This window comes from Fulmarus glacialis, unplaced genomic scaffold, assembly GCF_000690835.1.
Source record: "Fulmarus glacialis isolate BGI_N327 unplaced genomic scaffold, ASM69083v1 scaffold982, whole genome shotgun sequence".
In the NCBI taxonomy this organism is placed as follows: domain Eukaryota; kingdom Metazoa; phylum Chordata; class Aves; order Procellariiformes; family Procellariidae; genus Fulmarus; species Fulmarus glacialis.
Window position 1 is genome coordinate 74,964 of NW_009199533.1, and position 19,860 is coordinate 94,823.

At 39.2% G+C, this 19,860-nt stretch overlaps 2 protein-coding genes across 2 annotated transcripts in view; both read right to left on the reverse strand.

Annotated features, from left to right (window-relative positions):
- Nucleotides 1-631: 631 nt before the first annotated feature.
- LOC104073475 (cytochrome P450 2J6-like) lies at nt 632-10,781 on the reverse strand. The gene is made up of 9 exons (XM_009573267.1): nt 10,611-10,781; nt 8,830-8,992; nt 8,318-8,467; nt 7,242-7,402; nt 4,881-5,057; nt 4,203-4,344; nt 2,564-2,751; nt 1,336-1,477; nt 632-810 (listed from the first exon to the last, which is right to left on the reverse strand). The coding sequence occupies exons 1-9, from the start codon at nt 10,779-10,781 to the stop codon at nt 632-634; spliced, it is 1,473 nt and encodes a 490-aa protein (XP_009571562.1).
- Nucleotides 10,782-17,073: 6,292 nt separating this feature from the next.
- LOC104073476 (cytochrome P450 2J2-like) overlaps nt 17,074-19,860 on the reverse strand; it is a gene marked incomplete at its 5' end in the record, with an annotated part of 5,304 nt that continues 2,517 nt past the window's right edge. Inside the window, 3 exon segments of the mRNA XM_009573268.1 lie at nt 17,074-17,252; nt 18,434-18,575; nt 19,735-19,860. The exon segment at nt 19,735-19,860 is cut by the window's right edge and continues 16 nt beyond it. Of these exon segments, the coding sequence (XP_009571563.1) occupies nt 17,074-17,252; nt 18,434-18,575; nt 19,735-19,860 (447 nt within the window).

The window sequence follows — 19,860 nt, forward strand, 5'->3', positions numbered from 1 at the left end:
CTGATGAAGCCACTCCTCTATTTTCATCTCAAGGGCTGAAATACTACCCAGTTTAGTGGCTGAAACCCTGAACTGTCTTGCCAGGTGTCCGTGACAGAGTTGTATACAACAAGCTTGCACAACAACAAACCCGATTAGTCTAAGGAAATGTTATCTCAGATCATATTGCCTGCCTTTCTAGAAAGCTTCTCCCGAAGAGCTTCTTTTAACTCCTCCACCCACTTACACCCTGGGACAGATTGACCTCTAAGCCTATATCCACAAATGCAACTGTGGCTTATGAGAAAGAATGCACAGATCTTTAATCATGAGACTTTGCTTCAAGCCCTTTCTCTATAAATCCTCTTTCCAGTTAGCAGTAAATAAGGCCCAATTCTAATTTTTCCCGTAATGTCTTTATTTGTTACAGATCAGGAGAAATTTACCAAGATTTTCCAAACAGAAAACAAGAACAAAAGATTAACTCTTTGTAGTACAATTCTCAGGATGCAACTGTCTGAAAAGCATCTTTCAGGGTAGTGATAAACCAAATCAAGAGGAAAGCAAAAATCTTAAGACATGCAAAAAGGAATTCACATGCAGAAACAATCTTGCAGAGTAAGTCTTCCCCGAATCTGTGGGGCACCATTTCCTACCGAGGAATGGCACAGAGCTGGTAGGGAGGTGGCTTCATTGTGCTCCCAAAAACAAGCTTTGTATTGACTTCTTTCACTCCTTCTGGCAGGGTGAACGTGAATGCCTGTAGCAGGGTGGAAAAGACAATAAAGAGCTCCATCCTTGCCAACAGCTCACCCATACATACACGGTGCCCTGTAAAAAGACAGAAAAGACAATCAGCCAAAGGATTTCTATCACACCTCCCTTTTTAACCTGCTTGGGTTTTTTGTTTGTTTGCTTGTTTTCTGCAGACTTTGTCCTTTTCTCTTAACTGACTTTGTCATTTAATGATTCAGAACTGAAAGGCTGCTTGTATTTCCACCAAAAGGTTTAATCTATATTTACAGCAGGCAGCAAGACATTATAGAAATGATCACCAGGGTTGCATAGTTTACATTTACAGTCATCCTACACTATGCATTTTGCTGCTACTATTTTGATAACTGGATCTGTCCTCCAAGAGAAACTGGATCTGTCTTCCAAGAGAAACTTTTCTATGCTTCCTTCTTTTCCAATCTTTTCCACATACAATTGGACTTCTCTCTTTCTGGACATCTTTAAAACAATGGAATGTGTTTATATACCTATTTGTAGATGCCTTCCCAGTTATGTTGGAGAATGAATGGATCTTAAGTTGCTATCACATGGAGTAAATAAATCCCTGTTCAGTGCACGTACCTATTGAAAACGGTAAGAATGCTTCTCTGTTTACAAAGTTTCCATCTTTATCCAGAAAGTGGCCTGGGTTGAACTGATCAGGTGTCTCCCATTTTTCAGCATCAGACAGAACAGAGTCAATATTTGATAAAATTATGGTGTTCTGAAAAAAGGAGCAGTGGCTTCAGTTCTGTCTTACTGTTCATATTCATCAGATAAGCAAATAATGACAAGCAAAGAATTTAAAGTCCTAATTTAAAGTCTCATTTTTTCAAAAATGAGATCAAGCTTTAAAACATTTCATAAGAAGTTTAAACTTTTGAGAATGTTGCAGCTTCCCTTCCTTTATTACTTGCTGCCAGTAGGTTCAATAAAATAAATGGGTAGGATTTTATAATGTCTATATTATTAAAATGTGTTGCTTTTATTTTTCCTATTGTCGCTAAGTATTTTTATTACTTATTCAGCTTTTGAGTTACAGAATATCATGAGTATCAGTTTAATTTTTCTCTTTGTTACTCAATAATTTCTGCAATGCTGGAGTTGCTTTGAGCAGATCCAGAAAAAAGGAATGAAAATGAAACTACATGAAAAGCAGTGATGGGAGAATATTTAGAAACAAGCCCTAACGTACCTTTCAGTTACAACACTTGAAAATACTTTAGTTTCAGTATAACATTTGCAAGATACTGCTTTTAAAAGCTTGAGATACGAAAATAATTTCAAATTTCCAAGTTTTTCAGTAGAATCTTTTTTTCATTTTTGGATGGCCTCTGTTCACCAGCTGATAAGTGCTTTTGACAAGGGACAGACCTGAGGTTGATGGAAATTAATATGTTTATTTCCAGTCACCATTCACAAGTTTTCTGTCCACAGAAATAATAATCTAAGAACCTACTAATAGTTAGGACAAAGTGCACTTGCAGAAGGCCAGCCTTAGAGACAGTCATAGCTTAGGGGCAGTGCTACAACTGATAGGACACAAGTTCATGTCCCCAATCAGGAAAACCCTCAAAAGCCTTTCTAAATGCATCTAATATACCAAAGACCTACTGATAGCAGCAGTTCTCAATCACAGTTGCTTTTCAACTAAATGAGCCATTAAATCAAAAGAAACTAAAAAAGGACAGTGTTTTGGGAATCACTAGCTGAGGTGGCTTCAGTCATTAAAAAGTTACATTAAATCAGTTTTAAAAACGGTTACAAGTGTACCAGACATCAGATATTCAAATACGCAGCATATTTGTACCTTTGGAACAGGAAACCCCAGCAGCTCTGTGTCCTTCACGCTCTGTCTGGGAAGTGCAATTAAGATTATATTACTGTATCGCTGGATCTCGTGAATTACAGCGTTTGTATAGGGCAACTTTTTTCTATCCTCGTAGCAAATCATGTCGGAACAACCCAGAACAGCATCCAGTTCCTTCTGGACTTTCTCTAAGGAGGGATATTCAGCTTTAAATATACAACAAACAATCTATAAACTCTATACTCATAATTTTTCCTATTGCTTTTTACAGTAAGAATAACATCCAACAAGATGAAGAAGATATTTTATAAAGTAAGAATGCCTTCAAATACCCGTACAGATGACCTGAATAAAATTTGACACTGAAGTTGTTGATAGGTTGCATACCCAAGTGATACTTTAAAAATAATGATAGCAGACAAAGTCATTCTATAAGAATATTTAGGTTCTTGTTACGTTTATTGCTCTGAGGTAATTTATAAAAAGACTTTTATTAATATTTATTTTTCAGGCAGAGAATCAACTGGAAAATGAAATATTAATTGTGTATTAGGAGACCAGTTTAGTAACTGATCAAGGATTGTTCTTCACATAGATTTTGCTTGTCATCTACAGATGGTCTAATTGCTATTCTGTAATTACCTGCCTTGGGAAGCACTTACACAAATTTAATTCTTCTCAGGGACTGTTGGTTTTTTTACTTACAATCTGAGCTGAAGTGGTAATTTCTGATTAATTTCTGAGCTGAAATGGTCTGATTAATACTACAGCCTTTATCATTGCAATTAGATTGACCCTATGCATCAGGAAATTTAAGACTGTTTTAATACATCCTGGGAGGGTAAAAGATCACGTTGTGAAAATTCAGTATGAGCAATCCAGTCTCAAATTTTAGGTCTTTTGAAGAGCTGTTAGGTAACAACAATGGGACATCCTTTCTCCTTACCACTTCCACCATTTTCTTCTTGCCAGCCTTCTGCTGTGCCAGCTAAAACTGTCAAATACGAGGCCTTTGAAGTGATTTGTATACCTTTTCATCCTTTTTATCCTGAACGCTCTGACTCTTCCTTTTCACTCATTTTACTCTGCCAACGCTTATCTTTCTTTTGTGAATACCATTATTAAAAGCATACAGTTTCAAGCTACTCACCCCAATCTTTTTTCATATCTATTTATATGTAGGTATCTATGTTTGAAGTTTTAAGCTTCATGGAATAACCACACGTATTAGCAACCTCCCACTGAATTGAAATTATTTCTGCTGCAAAGAAGCCAGGAGCACATGAAAGAGTAGCAGTCATGGGTTGAAAAGGATGACCTGAAGAGTCCACCATGTCCTCAGTGGAAGTCTTACCATTATTGTCAGTGGAGGGGCAACGGTGCAATTTATCTCATCCGAGACTAGACTCCTTCATCTGATCAGATGAATTACACCCTGCATTCTGTATAGATCTCTTAAAAACAAAACCTAAAATGACTGGCCTGTATGTTAGAAAGGATACAGCAAGAAACAGATACATGCAGTTCACCTGATTCATACCCTAATAATTAGTTCCTCTACTATTCTTTGAACAAGCTCTACTACTATTTGCACGTATATAATTTCTAAAAAGTTGCAAAACTGTTTGGGTGTGCTTACCTTGAATATCAGGATAAACCACCATATAGAGCAATGCCCAACGTAAAGTGGTGGCTGTAGTTTCTGTACCTGCCAGAAAGAGGTCAAAAATAGTCTGGATCAAGTTTTCTTCGTCATAAGTAGCATCAGCATCTCCTTTAGTCTGTAGATATGAATTGGAAAGATCAAATTATGGCACACAAAAAAGAAGTAAACCACCTTGCATCACAGGAATATTTACTGATACTACCCAAAATGAAAAAAAAAAAATTAAAGGGCTAGAAAATAAAACTTTCTGAATAATATGAAGACATTTTCTAATATTCTCCAGTACCTTTGTCAATTTATCCTATCCATATACACATTTTGTTCTTCAGCCATGACAAAGTTACTAATTGTACATGCTTTCTACTCATGCTGCAAATCTCATCGTAACAGTCATTTCTAGTTGTACCTTAACCATATGCAGATCTGTTATTATTGTGGTTATAGATAATCTACCTGTAAATCTACTTACATTATTACTTCATCCTCCTCCTGCTATCTCTTAGTGTCAGCTTTTTTTAATTCATCTACCTATAAGCTTTTCTATGGAGAAATTGTATACTTCTAAATTTATATTAGACATCATTATAATCAAAGGAGCACTTTAAATCCCTTGTTGTTAGTGGAGCATAAGAAGAGTTCAGAGATACTCACTTTATCTATCTCATCCAAATAGTAATCAATAAAATCTTGATTTTCATCTGGTTTTCCTTTTTCTTTGTGGCTTTCAAGTTCCTTTGCTAATAGAGTGTTCACAAAATTTATGCTGGACATAGTCTGTTTAAATGGTGCTAGGAAATGGCTTGCAAGCCAGGGAAACATTTCATATACCTATAAAAGAGATATTTTAGATATGTGATATTACTGACATTAGCAAACTGCATCTGAATCCTGATACAGGGTTTTGGGTAGTGGAAAAAGCAGATGAAAGACTCTGATGACTACATCTTCACCATTGCATTGAAGGGATAGTGCCTATCCCACAATTCATTAAAGCCTTTCTTAATCCCATTTTTCCCTCAAGCAGAATTTCTCTTAGTTTTATGCTATAAATTTTCCATTGTGATGTACAAAGAATAAATGAAGTTCCTCTGTACCCCAGTTCGTTGCTAGGCTGAACTTCAGTAGCAAGGACCTCATATAAAAATGTCCCTGTTCTCAGTTTATCCAAGGTATGTATCATTTCTATCTTACTAAAAAACCAGATCCAGGCTGACTTCCTTGACACATCTGTTAACTGAAAATAGAAACATCCAAACCCAGATTTATTTTCTTACTTAGGATACCACATGTGTGGGGATTTTACTCCGATACGCCTTCTCATAGATAAGAAGGAAACATGTCACATCTGTGTGATTTGCAGAACAACTTGATGAAGTAGAAATACTGAGCCGTGTGGATTCCCTACTCTTTATTCATTGGTCTAAACCTATTCACATTCTTGCACTTATACCATTATAAAACCACATCTCAGCAGAAAAGAAACAAAACACTTTTTACATTAATTCCATTCTTCTACTTCATTTCCCTTTCTTTTTTCCCCTTTTACAGATTGCACCATGTCCTTCCAGTTTACAGAATTACTGCAGCTTAAATTATGCATTAGGCCATAACTCTTGGGCTCACCTATTTAAATGGCAGCTGCATTACAAAGATTTATCTTCCCACAAACCTATTCAGATTCCTGGCTTGTATTTCTTCTTCGTCCTACTGCATAATTTTGCTTAAAACTACCTCTCCATTTACCAGAAACACAGATTAGTACAGACCATCATTAAAGGATTGTACATCACTGTGAAAGCACTGTGGAGAGCAGGAGAGAATGAAATATTGGACTAGAATGTTTTTGTTAGCTGTGGACACAGTATTAAGAGTTTTTAAGAACAGCTTCTACAAATACCTACTGAGAGCAGTTTGCAAATATCTGATCCTATGTTTACCCTGATTAGAAAATAGCTGAGGAATCATTTCACCTGCACCTTCTGGGAGAAAAAATCATAAGTTATTTTATTTTATTTTATTTACCAAAAGTATCAAATTAGTCCTCAAATTCTCTAGGACCTTGATTACAGCAGTTTTCAGATAGTAAGAGATGGTGGAAATCATGCAAGATACAAAGCTGGACAAGTTCCAGCAAGTTCTGCAGAAGCAGGCTGCCTTGTACATTGGTAAATTGGTTTCTTGACTACATACAGTACTGTGGTTCCCATTCATAAATAGTTAATGATAAAACTGCCCTTGTTTGAGGCAACCTGTTCTGCTGGTTTTGCAGCTGTAGTCACAGCTTCACACAGAAGCAAGATAGCAATTTTTTCTGTCCAGTGGACCAGATGTGAAGTTAGGGGCTGCTGTCTTGAATGGAGACAAATATCATCCAGCAGCTAATGGAGAGTGACTTCAAGCATGTATTACTGAATTCTCATAAGGACATGCAGAGGTGGTACAGGTGTTGCTGCCAAAAGCTATAGGGAAAAGCTACCATTAAGCAATTTCATTATATATTACCTTTGCGCAAAACAGTTGCTCTACTTAAGTTTCTATGAAGTTAGCTAACAGCAGTGGAGGAAGCAGTATACTCTTGACATTTATTGACAGTCATATGATTTCATATAGTGAAGAAAGCTACTTTGTCAGAGAGAATTTAAGATAAGCCTATTTCAGAGATTTTCAGATATTTTTACCTATATTTTATTACTGAGTTTCAGTTATAGTTTCAAACACTGGAGTTGTACAGGTAGCACTTTTGCAAGAAAGTTCTTTGTACATCTCCCAAACATGTAGCAAGCCCATATGTTTCCATCCCTGTCCACCAGACATGGGAAATTTCTGTGCTATGATGAAGCATAAGCAATTGAAACAAGTTTTGAACTAGGCATCTGGAAGTACTGTTCTGATGCGTACTCCAGCAATTCCAGGTGCACTAGTATTTATTTTTGTTATAAAAGTAACAGGCGAGTTGCCTTTTTCATTGTCTATGTAAAGTAAACAAACAAACAAAAAAATCTTTTTCCTCACAAAAAAAAAGATGCTGTTCCCAAATGCTGTTATAGTATCAATGGATTCAATCAAGCGGTGAAAATTTTCATCATCTGTAGAGAAGCGATGTCCAAAAATCACAGAACAAATCACATTTGAGACAGTATGAACAACAGGCATAGTGGGGTCCAGAGGTTTTCCTGTAAACACAGTGAACAGCATTCACCATTAACACTTACTGTTCCTGCTTTTCCCACTGAAGGGAGAGCTGATAACATTTTATAAACACTTCTGACGTTAATTAGATTGCTGGATGGCAAATTGCAATTTATTGGTAAAAGGCATGAGCAAACAGTAACTTCAGACATCTAAAAAACACTGCTGGTTAAAAAAGGCAAGACTGCTGGTGGGAATGGAATTAGTAGTAGTTATAAAAATACCCAGATTTCACAGAACCTTGGCATCAGTAGATCTCATGTTTGGCAATAACCAGGGTACAAAAAAGGTCAGCTGAGACATTGTATGAATAAGGAGCTGAATTGAAAAGAGAACCACCTTCTATTCTTTGCTCATCTCCTTTACAACTGAGTAACAGAATAATTGAGCATACCTGTAGATTCACCCCGTTATTCAGCAGCACAATCTGAACAAACTTCCTCTTACTGAGGAGGCTACCACAAGCCGTGTGAGGTGAGCTTTTTCCACTGCACTTGCCAGAGCAGAGCCATAGGGTTGTGCAGCCTTGGTCAAAGCTTTTAGCATTTCATGCCTTGTTTTTCTTTTCTGCAGAGGGATACGGGGTGTTGTGACACTTATTTTGTTAGTTTGCTTTTACGCTGATTCTGTGACTGTGTAATGTAAAACTGATTAAGAAGTAGTAACACTAACAGACAGGGACCATGGAGTCTCAGTGCCAAGTTCATACTGTGGGGTTTCACATTTAGCACTTCTGCAAGGAAATGTCTCATGCAGATCATATGATACAGATCTTTGAGACTCAGCTCTGCACGTACACTTTAAATCCATTTTTGTAATCAGTTTCAAAAGCTATAGGTGACCCATTCTTCAGCAAAATCACCCATTGCACAGACTGACCTGCATACTGAGTCACATACCATTTGTTTTCTCTAAGTATTCCACCAGGTGATAGGCCTCCTCTTGTAGTCGATACTCCTGGTCTTTTTTCCCTACTCCCATTTTCCTCATTGTTGCAAGTCCAAAACGCCTCTGTTGCTTCCAGAGACGACCATTAGAGAACATAACACCTAGGATCATAATGAACTAATGCTGTTAATGCTTTATAAATGAATTAACTGATACAGTTAATACATCAAAGAAGCTTCTCCTCCATTCTAATTTTTTCAAATTTTTGCCAGCAGTCCGGCAGCATTTCTCTTTCCTCTCCTTTCTTCTTCTAGTTTAGCCATCTATTTCCTGTATAGAAACGCTTACAATAGCTATATTCTGCCATTATTGTTCTGACACAATCAAAAAAAGAAATGTTTCATAAAAACTCGTGAAAATATTAACCTTTTTTCCACTGAAAATTAAGGACTTCGAGGCTCTAAATCAGTTTCCAAAACCAGGGTTAGAACACACAAAAAGAATTTGTGAAAATAATAATTACCCTTTCCATGAGTCAAAATGTGAAAGGTACTGCTTGTTGGCCTTCCAGCAACGTCTTCAGCATGGACAGTCAGACCTTCCTTCACTGCCTGAAACCCTTGCAGGACAACTATAGGAACATTTGAAACCCATAAGGTGAAGATATTACCATGAATTTTGGCCATCTGTAGAACAAAGCAGCATCAAAACAACATGGGTGAGAACCAGTACATTTAAATCAAACAAGATGAACCACATCTTTTCCCTTGGCAGATGCTTCAGGGGTGATTGACCTTGAGAAGAGAGCATCAGATCTATTCCTACATATAATATAGCTTGAAGTCAGGTTTCTATCTGAAGTCTCATTTACTAAAGATCAAGATGTTCCTAAAATGTCAGAGAGCCAATATTGCCAATGTCTGTGATGTTATTTGTCACGTCTTACAATTCAAACTCGTTGCAGATGAATTCTTACATGTTTGTAAGGAGAAAACATTAGCTCATGAGTTTTACGTGAACCATCTACAGATTCCCCTTTGTGTATTAAGTGTAGCAAAAGCAGCTGAGGAGGTGGTTAAAGCGGGAATCACCCTCTCCTTTCTAGCTCAGCTGGGATAACCTTGTCTCCACAATGCCCTGCACACAGACAGCACTAGAAGTAGGCAGGACAGTCCTTTCCCTGGCTGGAGAATCAGGAGCTGGAAAAGTAAAAGGCCGAGGGAAGTGCAACAGTACGTAGATCAAAGTAGCAAGACTGTGGGGCAGAATAGGCTGGGAGAGTGGGGAGTTGCCAAAACATCCCAACAACTGCAGGACTAGAGGAGTACAAAATTTTGCTGTCTGAGAGCAAACAAGAGGGAACAGATATGCATGTTGAACAAAAATTTATACACGTGCTTGCACGTTTGTGTTTCATTTCATTTTTGGAAAGACTAATTCATGGCTTTTGAAATCTTAGGATGAGCAATACTACTCTTCAGGTTTGAGAGATCAGAAATAGAAGAAAACACAACAGACATGCACTGGCTATAATTTTATGTTGTGGAGTCATACTACTTTGCCTTGAAATATGCAACTCGGGAGAAAAGAACTGGCAGGACAGGGAAGAACCAGGGAAAAGGAAGGTTGAGAACAAAGACTGAAAGTGAGGTGCTATTACTTATATATTTAAGTGTTAAATATTCAATATCTATGTATGAGGAATATAAAACACGAGGATTCAAATTCTAGCATTACAACTTAGAAAAGAGTTTGAGCGTAGGCACACAATGAATTAGTTCAGCTACTTAAAAGCTCAATCAGACTCAGCAGACTGAAGTCTCTTGTGAAAATCTGACCAAATTGTATGTCAAAAAAAAATATTTATTCTAAGATCTTTTGAAAAATCTGTTGAAAAAGTATTAAAAAATGCATCCTTTCTATACTGGAAACACATATGCACTCAGTAGCTATTTCAGGAGATATTTATAAACTGCCAGTGCAACAACAGTCAGCACACAGACATGCGAAAGACTGCACAGAATTAAAGACTCTGCTTTAAAATGTATCTTTTTCCTATGTGTAAGACAGGAATATTATCATCAGTATTGTTTTGTTCATCTGCACATAAGGTTTTAATGACATGTTTCATAGTAAGCTGGAAATTTTCATACCAAGAAACATATTTTAATGATGCCCACCTATTTTCACATTTATACAATTTAGATTATATCCCTCCCTAGCACTCAAAATAAGACTCTCTTCAACACATTTACTTTTCAATCAGCTTATGAGTCCATTAATTAGTTGCCTGAAAATACATACTTTTTTAAGGATCTCATGATGAATTTGGAAGTTCATCTGCAGCAGATTTCCAAAGAAGGGGTATGGAGTTGGTCCAGGAGGAAATCGTCTTCGCATCCACTGCAATTTCAGAAACTGCATAAACAGCAGAGACACCACAAAAAATACCAGCACCACACTTACTGTTAACATTTCACTTCTGATTTACAAGGCTACGTTTTCTCTGAAAAACTGCTATACAGACAGAGGATAGATCCACTTGTCTTGCTTTGCTAGTACCTCCCTAAAAAGAGAAAAAGATGTTGAAGCTTCTGTGCCTCTCAATTCTTCCCTCTTTATCACTTCACTTTACTTCCCCATCCCAGAGAATGAAGTGTTGTTATTTTTAAGCATATATGACATCATTCCATTATATTGCAGTACAAATCTGACAGTCGTCAGCTCTTCAAGGGATACAAAATGCAGGTTAATTATATGCTTCCTTGTGCAATGACAGTTGCAGTGACAAAAATTCCTACCCACAGAATTGGTTTCACAAAAAGCCTCTTGCAAGAACAGAGAAATAAAAAAAAAAAAATCCTGAGGGTTGGCTACACACCCAAGGCCAGTGGAGTTACTGAAAAGTTCAGGCTCATCAGTAGCGATCACATGCATCATCTGCGTGCACTGCTCCTTCACTCACCTCATATTATTGCTTGATTCTGATGTTCTTTGCTATTCCTTTAATATTTTATTTTTCCTCATGGTTTAAATTGTAAGCTCTTTGGGAGATGGCTGGACCTTTTAATTTTGTGCCTAGAGCACATAAACCAGAAAAGACTCTAATCTGTCATTGGGTAGCAAGAGTTTGATGGTTATAATGGTGTAACACCTAAGTGTCCACGCACTCCCTATTCAGCTGCACAGATAAGTGGGGCTGCAAGGTCTTCATGACCAAGTAGAAAGCAAAATTTCTTCACCTGTTCCAGCTGCCTCTCAGCTAATTCCCACTGTATTGCCTGCAGTAGGAGTAAAGATGACATACAACTGTCTTTGTGAGCTTCTTTCACAAGCACTGTTGTGCAACTGAGCAACTCCATTTGGAAGCTGTGGATTGCTTTTCCTTTATGGAGGTAGAGCCTATGCCTCTGCAGGACACGTTTCCTCTCGCCTGCCTGCCGCCCTACCCTGAGGAGTGATGCTAGGAAAGCACATCATTTTAGATACCATCTGAGAGGGATGAACATCAACAGCTAAAGAGAAATAGAGCAGCAGAAGCATGGAAACAAAACTTGATGCTTGAGGAGGGCCAACACCTTCCATAACTTGTAGGGCAACAATCTCCAGGTAGTCCTTGGTGAGAACAGAGGTCCCTCACCAGGATCAGACCAGCCTTCTCCCTCCTCCTCTTCACTCCTCTTACATCAGCTCACCGCTGACTGCTTGGGGCACAGCATGGGGGCCCTAGAAGGAAGAAGAAACACTGCAGGAGCTGCCTTCTCCGCAAGCCGCTTGCCAAAACCTGGGGTCCTGCACCCAGCACCTTTCCTGCGAACCTCAAGTACCTACTTGGTGCCACGCAGGGTCTCTGTGCCCGGCAGTAGGACATGCATGGCCAGGGGAAGTCACAGAAGCAGGATGTGCTCCTCTGCTCTCCCTCGTTCTCTGAGTGAGGGCAGGAGTCTTGCCAGAAAGAGAGGGGAGAGAGAAAGAGCATCACTGCGACTACCCCTTAACTCCCACACTGACCTTTGGGTTGTACTTCTAACAAGCAGTGAGAGCAGCCACATTTGCAGTCCCTCCACAGACCTGAGACCAATGTCTTCACCTCACCAGGACCCTCACCCGCCTCCCCCTGAAGTTAGGCCCAGAAAAGCAGTACATTTGCCCAGGCTGGAAGCACACTCCCTGGCACACAGGGGATGCTGAGGCTGGCTGTAGTGGGAAATGAACAAGAAAGGTTTTACTGGACTAGGTGCAGACTTCTTTAATTTTATACAACACTAATCACTCACCCCATCTTGGCACCAGTCTTGAGAAGATCAGTCCTCCTTTGGAGGAGACTTTGGTGCTCTCACAGCCCAGGGAGGCAAGCATTGTCAGGAGCTCCAACACATGAGGCAGCTGCAAGCTGCAGCCTGGCTAAGAGGAGAAATAACAGACAGATAGGGCTGCAACACAGCACACACAAAAACAAAGGAAAGATGAGAAGATGAGGTGTGATCAATTACAGTGAAAACTGTGACAAATATGTGCTAACTTCAGATGCCCATTTGAGAGCATAAGGAATCACTAAGGTACTGAGGTGTTTTGCAGTACTTGAATTCTTCAAAGTAGACTGCTCTGACATCAAGGTAGGTTAATTTAAAATAACATAACTTAAATGACATTTCTAATTGTGTTTCCAGTTAATAGATGATCAGCATCAATTTAAATACCTTTAATCCCTTCCTGCATTGGTTGATCTTCATTCTCCTCCCAGAGAAAGATTTAGGCATCTCAGTATTCCAAGGGTGTTTTGGGGTTTTTTTTCCCCAACAACTATAAAAGAGACTATATCTAATTGTTTTATTCCTTGAAACTTACTTGGTAGAATTTACTGCCACAACCAAGAGTAAGTGTTCCTTGTTTAAAACGTAGTTTTCTTCTCATATATTTCTAGATCTTCTCCTTAGTGTATTTATACTTGAGTTTGATATTTCTAAGAATTATTATATCCAACTCCCAATAAATTTTATAACCCCAAAGTATGGAGAGAAGAAGGAAGAACTGAAAGGAATAGAAAATGCAGGAAAGACACTGCAAGAGGCAAACAAAATGGTTCTTATCTCTTCATCTAGCTCCACGAATCCCCAGCATTGGGGATATTTCCCAGCAAATGGCAATGAGAATAGTATCTGTCTGAAATTACAGGGATTGTAATTGGTACCATTACTGATAATAATATGGTATTGGTACATAATGGTACCAATAAATACTGTCCATCCACCCTGCATTTTGCTTCATATACAAACAAAATCAAGACATTTAAATTGGTAAATTAATAAATATCATACTATTATTGTAATAATATAGGCAATATTTAAATTATAAATGAATCATTATTAAAGAACATGGTGTTATCAGAAATACCAGGGTGGGTCAGTTGACTGCACATGAAAACTTAAATCCCTTTGTTGACCAGCTTAAAGTTAATTATAAGACTTTTTTATATATTCAGATTAGATGTTTATGAAAGCCATTCAGTACTTCTCACATTGTACTTGAATGAAGTTAAGATTGTTTACATGTGGTAACTCCTAGCACAATGAAATGTTTGAACACTGATTTGCACAAGTCAAGCCAGTGCTTAAAATTTTGCTGACTTAGCTCATTGGTTTGAGATGTGAAAAACCTTTGTCTCCATGCTGACATTGCTGCGCTGATGAAATCCCTTCTGTGGACAGGATCATGCTACCAGCGATTTGTCAGTTTATGCCTTTTGGAGGTGCAGGACCATCCTGTTGGCAGAAAAGCTCTAACAGAGCACACTGGTCAAGATGTTCCTCAGGCTGGACAAGGCAAAAGAAGCAGCAAGGTTTGTTATCAACTCACACAATGGAATCGGACCGCAACATTGATCTGCTTCTGACAAAAGAACTGCAGATGTTATAGCCATTTATGTAATTTATTTTCTTTGCCTCCTTAATCTTGTTCTTTAATAAGGAATGTAAAAACTTACCAGATAAAGCTGGACCAAGTTTGGGAAAAAAATCTCACATGAAAAGCAGAACCAGGACTGTTACACCATCCCTCATTGCCAGGTGACCCCAATTAAACAATATATTCACCCCTTTCTACTGATTTCTTATTTTTCTTACACTGATTTCTCTTCACTTTCTTGTTTGTTGTTAAATTTGAGGTATGTTTTCTCTTCTTCTTGACCATTTTGCAGCATTACAAACAATCTGAAAGAGCAGGTTGCTTTGCACTTAGGAGCAGTACTAACTACATGGACATCAGTTTGTGAATCACAGGTCTGAATATTCGTTTTTAAAACACTGGGTATAGTAACAATGGTATGAAAGCTCAGTACTGCTTGGGACAGAAATTAGGAATGAGATAGCCACAGCATGTTGTGGCAGGCAGTCAAAGAAGATGAGCACAAAACATTCCTTACTGAAGTTTGTCTCACTAAGACTACAAAGCAGAAGTCTTAAACAGCTCAAGGCTTGTACCTCTATTTAAAAACACCACGTTAGATGGACCAGGTTACTTCTGAGTGAAAACTCTTCCAGTGCTAGCTAGTTTCCTGCTTTATCTACCGCATTTCCTTTTGCCTACCACAGTTTTTACCTTCCTGTTTGGGAAATGAAATTCCAGTATCAAGCTACCACCAGCAGAAATAATGCAATCCAGACCAGCAGCTTTCAGCTGTGGCCTCCAGACCCCAATGGGTCCACAGACAACCTGTAACGCGTGGTGAAAGATGATTAACAAATGCAGATTCATAAATGCTGTTCAGCAACATATAAAAACATTTTTTCACTTATAGTCTCTTAAAAAAATTTCCCAATGGAAATACAAGTCCTTTGTAAAAATTTGCAAAAGGACTTGTATCTCCATTGTTTTTTTTTAAGAGACTACAAGTGAAAAAAGTTTTAAAGCAATACAGATCCTGTGTGCCTGTTCCTAAACCTTACCTCTTATTCAGTCTCTCATATGTCTCATATTCACAGAGGTGCCTGAGACTTGAGTGTCAACACAGCAGACAGCAGCTGCCATTTTTGCAACATCATCTTTATATTAGTAGAAAAACTGAATCCTAGTTTTGCAGTAGTGCACAACCCACCTTCCATTCCCGACAGAATCTACCTCAACACAATGCAGCATCACAGAGCTAGGTACGGATTAGAGAGCAGGAGAGCCACATCAGCTTGATCTGCTTGACCCACTGAGCTTATGCATCTCTTCTGCCAAGCTCTGACTAGCTGCAGCAGCAAGTGCCAGCTTCAAATCTGTGGGAGTCATGATAAAAGCATCCATTTGAGCCGCTACCCAGAAGCCTGAGAAAAGAGTACTGAACCTTATGGTACTGAGCTCCTTCATAAAAACTAATAAATTCTTTTAACCAACAGCATTGCATTAAAGAAAGAAAACTCTAACATGGCGCATAAACAAGGCAATGACAACTAATCCTGGAAGTATAATTGCAATAACAATTGTGAACTCTTTTCCTCAAGGAAGGAAATGGTAGACCAACAGAGTGTTTGCTACATCCACTAGTAGACCCTCACTCTGACCTCGATTTTTAAATCTTGCTGGGTAACAAGGCCAGCCTCACAGTGTGAGTGGTTTCTGGCACTTGCTCATCGCTAGCCCTGCTTGGGCACTGTTCCTGCTTCTGCCAGCTGCATCTTGCACACTCTTCCCCCTGGTGTGCATGCCTGACTAACAGGCACTCTTAACTCAGCAGCTCTGCTAAGTCTCCCTTAGCTCAGCTGTTGGAAAGCTGTGTGCAACTGCCCCTGAGCTCATGGAAAACTCTCAAGAAGTTTGATTCTCCTAGAGCTCCCAGGAAACACTACACAAATTTCTCCTGCCCTGTCACTCCTTTGCAGGCACCAAGCTTTGCTTCACAAGACTGCAAGCAGTCCCCTTAAGTGTGCTTTCAGGCATCAATAAAGAGACATGGCCGACCTGGACTACTGTACACCATTATCATTACAAACTCCACGGTGTGAGAGGACTCCCTCTTTCATAAAAATGCCTCCCAAATGCACCACAACAAGATATGGAAAAAAAAAAAAAAAAAAAATTTTCAGGCCAGCCCACTGGTCCGTTACCATTTACGCCCACTTTGTTTCACCAGCAGTGGGGCTCCCCTCTGCAATTCTTCATCAGGGAATATGAGGGGCTTGCCTTCACTTTCAGCCTGAGTCACTAGCCTCACGCTCAAATGAAGGGTTGCACTGTTGTAGCTCTATTACTTCCAGATTCAAGCTATCATCTCCACATGGCTCTCAGCTATGTAGACAAATGAGCTGGCTCACACCTAGTTGAGGCATCCCTCCACAACTCCGTTCCCCCATGCAACCATACCTAGGGGCTCTGGCAATGCCCAGAGCCACCAACTCGGGCAAGAGCATTTCTATACCCCACTCTAGATTTGAGAATGCATGGGAATGAGGGGAATCCCCCCCAACACCTGGCTTTAATGTTCCTTCTCCCTCCAGTAAGATTCCTGTTAAGTTTCAAGTAAGACTAGACACTGTAATAATTTTCTATATTTATTTCATTTGTAATACAGCAGAAAAAAAAATGTACAGAGATTTTCCAGACACAGGAAAAGCAGAGTATTTTTCAGGGCTGGCTTCTTAGACATATAACACAACAAGGGTAGATTCACACTGAATTTGAGCTAGAAATTAAAAACATAAAAGCTGCACAAAAGATCAGCACACTAGCAAACTCAAATTTCTCAAATTTGAGTTGGTGATTTCTCAAATCTGTAATACCCTGCAACCTAGCGAAGAACTGCACAGAGCTTGTATGGATGGGGTTTCATTGTGCTCCCAAAGATAATGTCTGTGTTGACTTCCTTAATCCCTTCTGGTAGAGTGAACTTGAATATCTGCAACAGGCTGCAGAAGATGATGAAAAGCTCCATCTTTGCCAGCACCTCTCCCAGACACATACGGTGGCCTGCAGAGGGAGAAGGATCCCACAGAGATCTGTAACCAGCACCTGCTTCCCAGCTTTTCAAAAGAGCATTGCTCAACCTCATCAAGGAACAAAAGGCTTTGCTGAATTTGTGACATTTTCCTCTCAGATTGAACTGACCGAACAATTGAGATGTCTGCAATCCTTCTTTGCAGGATCTGCCCAGATTATGGAAAAAGATACCAGAGATGATTCTCAGTAGTTTCATACTTTACTTCCTGATCTATAGGATTCCCCTATTCTATGAACTGAGTTTCAGTCTCTTGATTCCGAATGAGAATTACAAAAAAGCATCTTTAAGTTCCCTCACAGCTTCCACTTAGTACAGGCTGACTTTTCTTCACTAATAGCAGTGAAAAATCAGAATACAGAGGATATTCTACATCTGACTAGACATTTTCCTACATAATGTTTTCAGTGAAAACAACTTGTTAAAGAAAAAACTTTTCCCAATTTATCAATTAACTGTGTCCAGGATATAATTTCCAATCAGACAGACAGTGACAGACCCTAAAATGTAGTGGTTAGGCCATTCAACTTGGATGTGAGAAACCAATGTTCAAATTTCTCTTCTGCCCAATTTAGGCCAGGAACCTGAGCCTGACACTTCCACATCTCAGCTGAGGGCTTTGACAACCAGGCTACTCCATCCTGGCATAATCCCCAAGAGCTTTTGTTTGTTTAAGCTTCTATAAACTTACACACTGGGTGAAAGAGTGACTCCAGAAGCTACGCAGGAAAGACATAGCCATCTAGCATGTATTTGATCCAGCTTCAAATTTCTGCACTGAATATTGAATTATTTATACAAAATAAATCAGCTCCAGCAGAGCAGCCTGCCACAGAACAGCCACTACAATAGCATAACCTGGCATATGCAGGGGATGACGGAAGACAACAGTGTAAGGATTCGAATCACCAAATTATTGGCAATTCTAGGGCCTTACTTCTTTTACCTTCTCTGTATTTTCACAAAAATCTAAGATCAAGAGTTTATACAATTACCAAACAACTTATTTTTGTAGTCAAACATTTTCTGTGAAAACCATGTGTTCCTGTAGTTTGGGATTACACTCCCTTTGGCCTTCTTTGCAATGAAAATCATACAGCTTCACACTCACAATCTAACCCACATAAACGGGTTCAGTTATCAGTGTACCTACCTGCTGAGAAGGCTAAGAAGGCCTCTCGGGTCACAAAATTTCCATCCTTGTCCAAGAAATGACCAGGGTTGAACTGGTGAGGGGTCTCCCAGTATTCAGGATCAAAAAGAGCTGAGTCTATGTTTGCCATAATTATAGTGCCCTGAAAGGAAGATGCTGTTGGCTCAGTTCTGTCTCTCACACATCAAGAAGAAAAGGACACAAACAGATTCCAGTTATAATGCAGCACACTGCTGGTCACATGGAGAGGCATTAGAAATGAAAGATTATTTTATTAGGAAAAAACATTTTAATCTCAAACTCTCCTGAGGGGTTTTTTCTTCAAAAAATAAATAAGAAAAGAAACTTCAGTATTTCGGGTTCAGGAATTTCCCTGCTGTATTCCTTCATGTCTCCTTTTTTTCCATTCTGTTAGCAAATGCAACAGAATGAGTGGTCTGCGGTTCTTTAGCACCTTATCCTAAATCTAGTAAAATGGTTTTCCCACTTCTGACAAGCTTTGACAGGTTTTGACAAATGAAGAACAAAGCATCCTGGAAATGAAGTAGTGTATTTTAAACTATCTTTCTGAAGGTGGAGGTGGGAAAGGTGTGCATGACAAACACGATGCAGCAGGAGTGTGCAGGAAGACACCTCCATGTGTGCCTTTGGGGAGGTTTGGCATTGAGGTTAAGTTTGGAAAGGCTGGACAAGTTGAAGAAGCTGGCAGAAGCTTTTTATTTGAGGTTAGGTGGCAATTCAGAAGCTGTGGGGAAACATCTTCATTATATTTCAAATATGACGCCAGAGCGGTAATAATAAGAAAAAGAAGTCATAAGTGAAGGAAGTTGAGTAGACACTTGGTATTGTCTCAGACATTACCAATGAAGAAAATATTCCATCTCCCATTTGTCCACATGGCAGACGATATCCTAGCATTAACAGTCTGCTGCACCTTCCCTACTGACACCACTGTACATTTCTGATAAGTCTTCTCTGAGGTCTTTTGAAAGTATAAGAGCTCAAATGCTTATGAAGTATTTCAAAGTCACAGGCTCTTGGAAAGTAAGACTCTGTAGCACTCTCACAGAACACTAGTTTAATTGGTGTGAAACCGTGCTTTTGGCAAGCATTTTCACTCACTCCCTATGAGACAAAGGCACAGGCCAGAGGGCATAGGAGGGGAAAAGTGCTGTCTGCCAGTGCTGTCACCAACACCCATCTGTCCTGAACTGGAAGGAAAAGGGATTAATGGTAAACATGACTGCAAGGAACTTAACTCATGGACAAAAATCACATTGGAATAGAAAGGATATCTGTACCTTTGGAAGCTGATACCCCAAAACAGTTGTATCCTTCACTGCTTCTCTAGGAATTGTGATTAAAATAATGCTACCAAAGCGCATGATCTCGTGAATCACAGCATTTGTATAAGGCAGTTTCTTCCG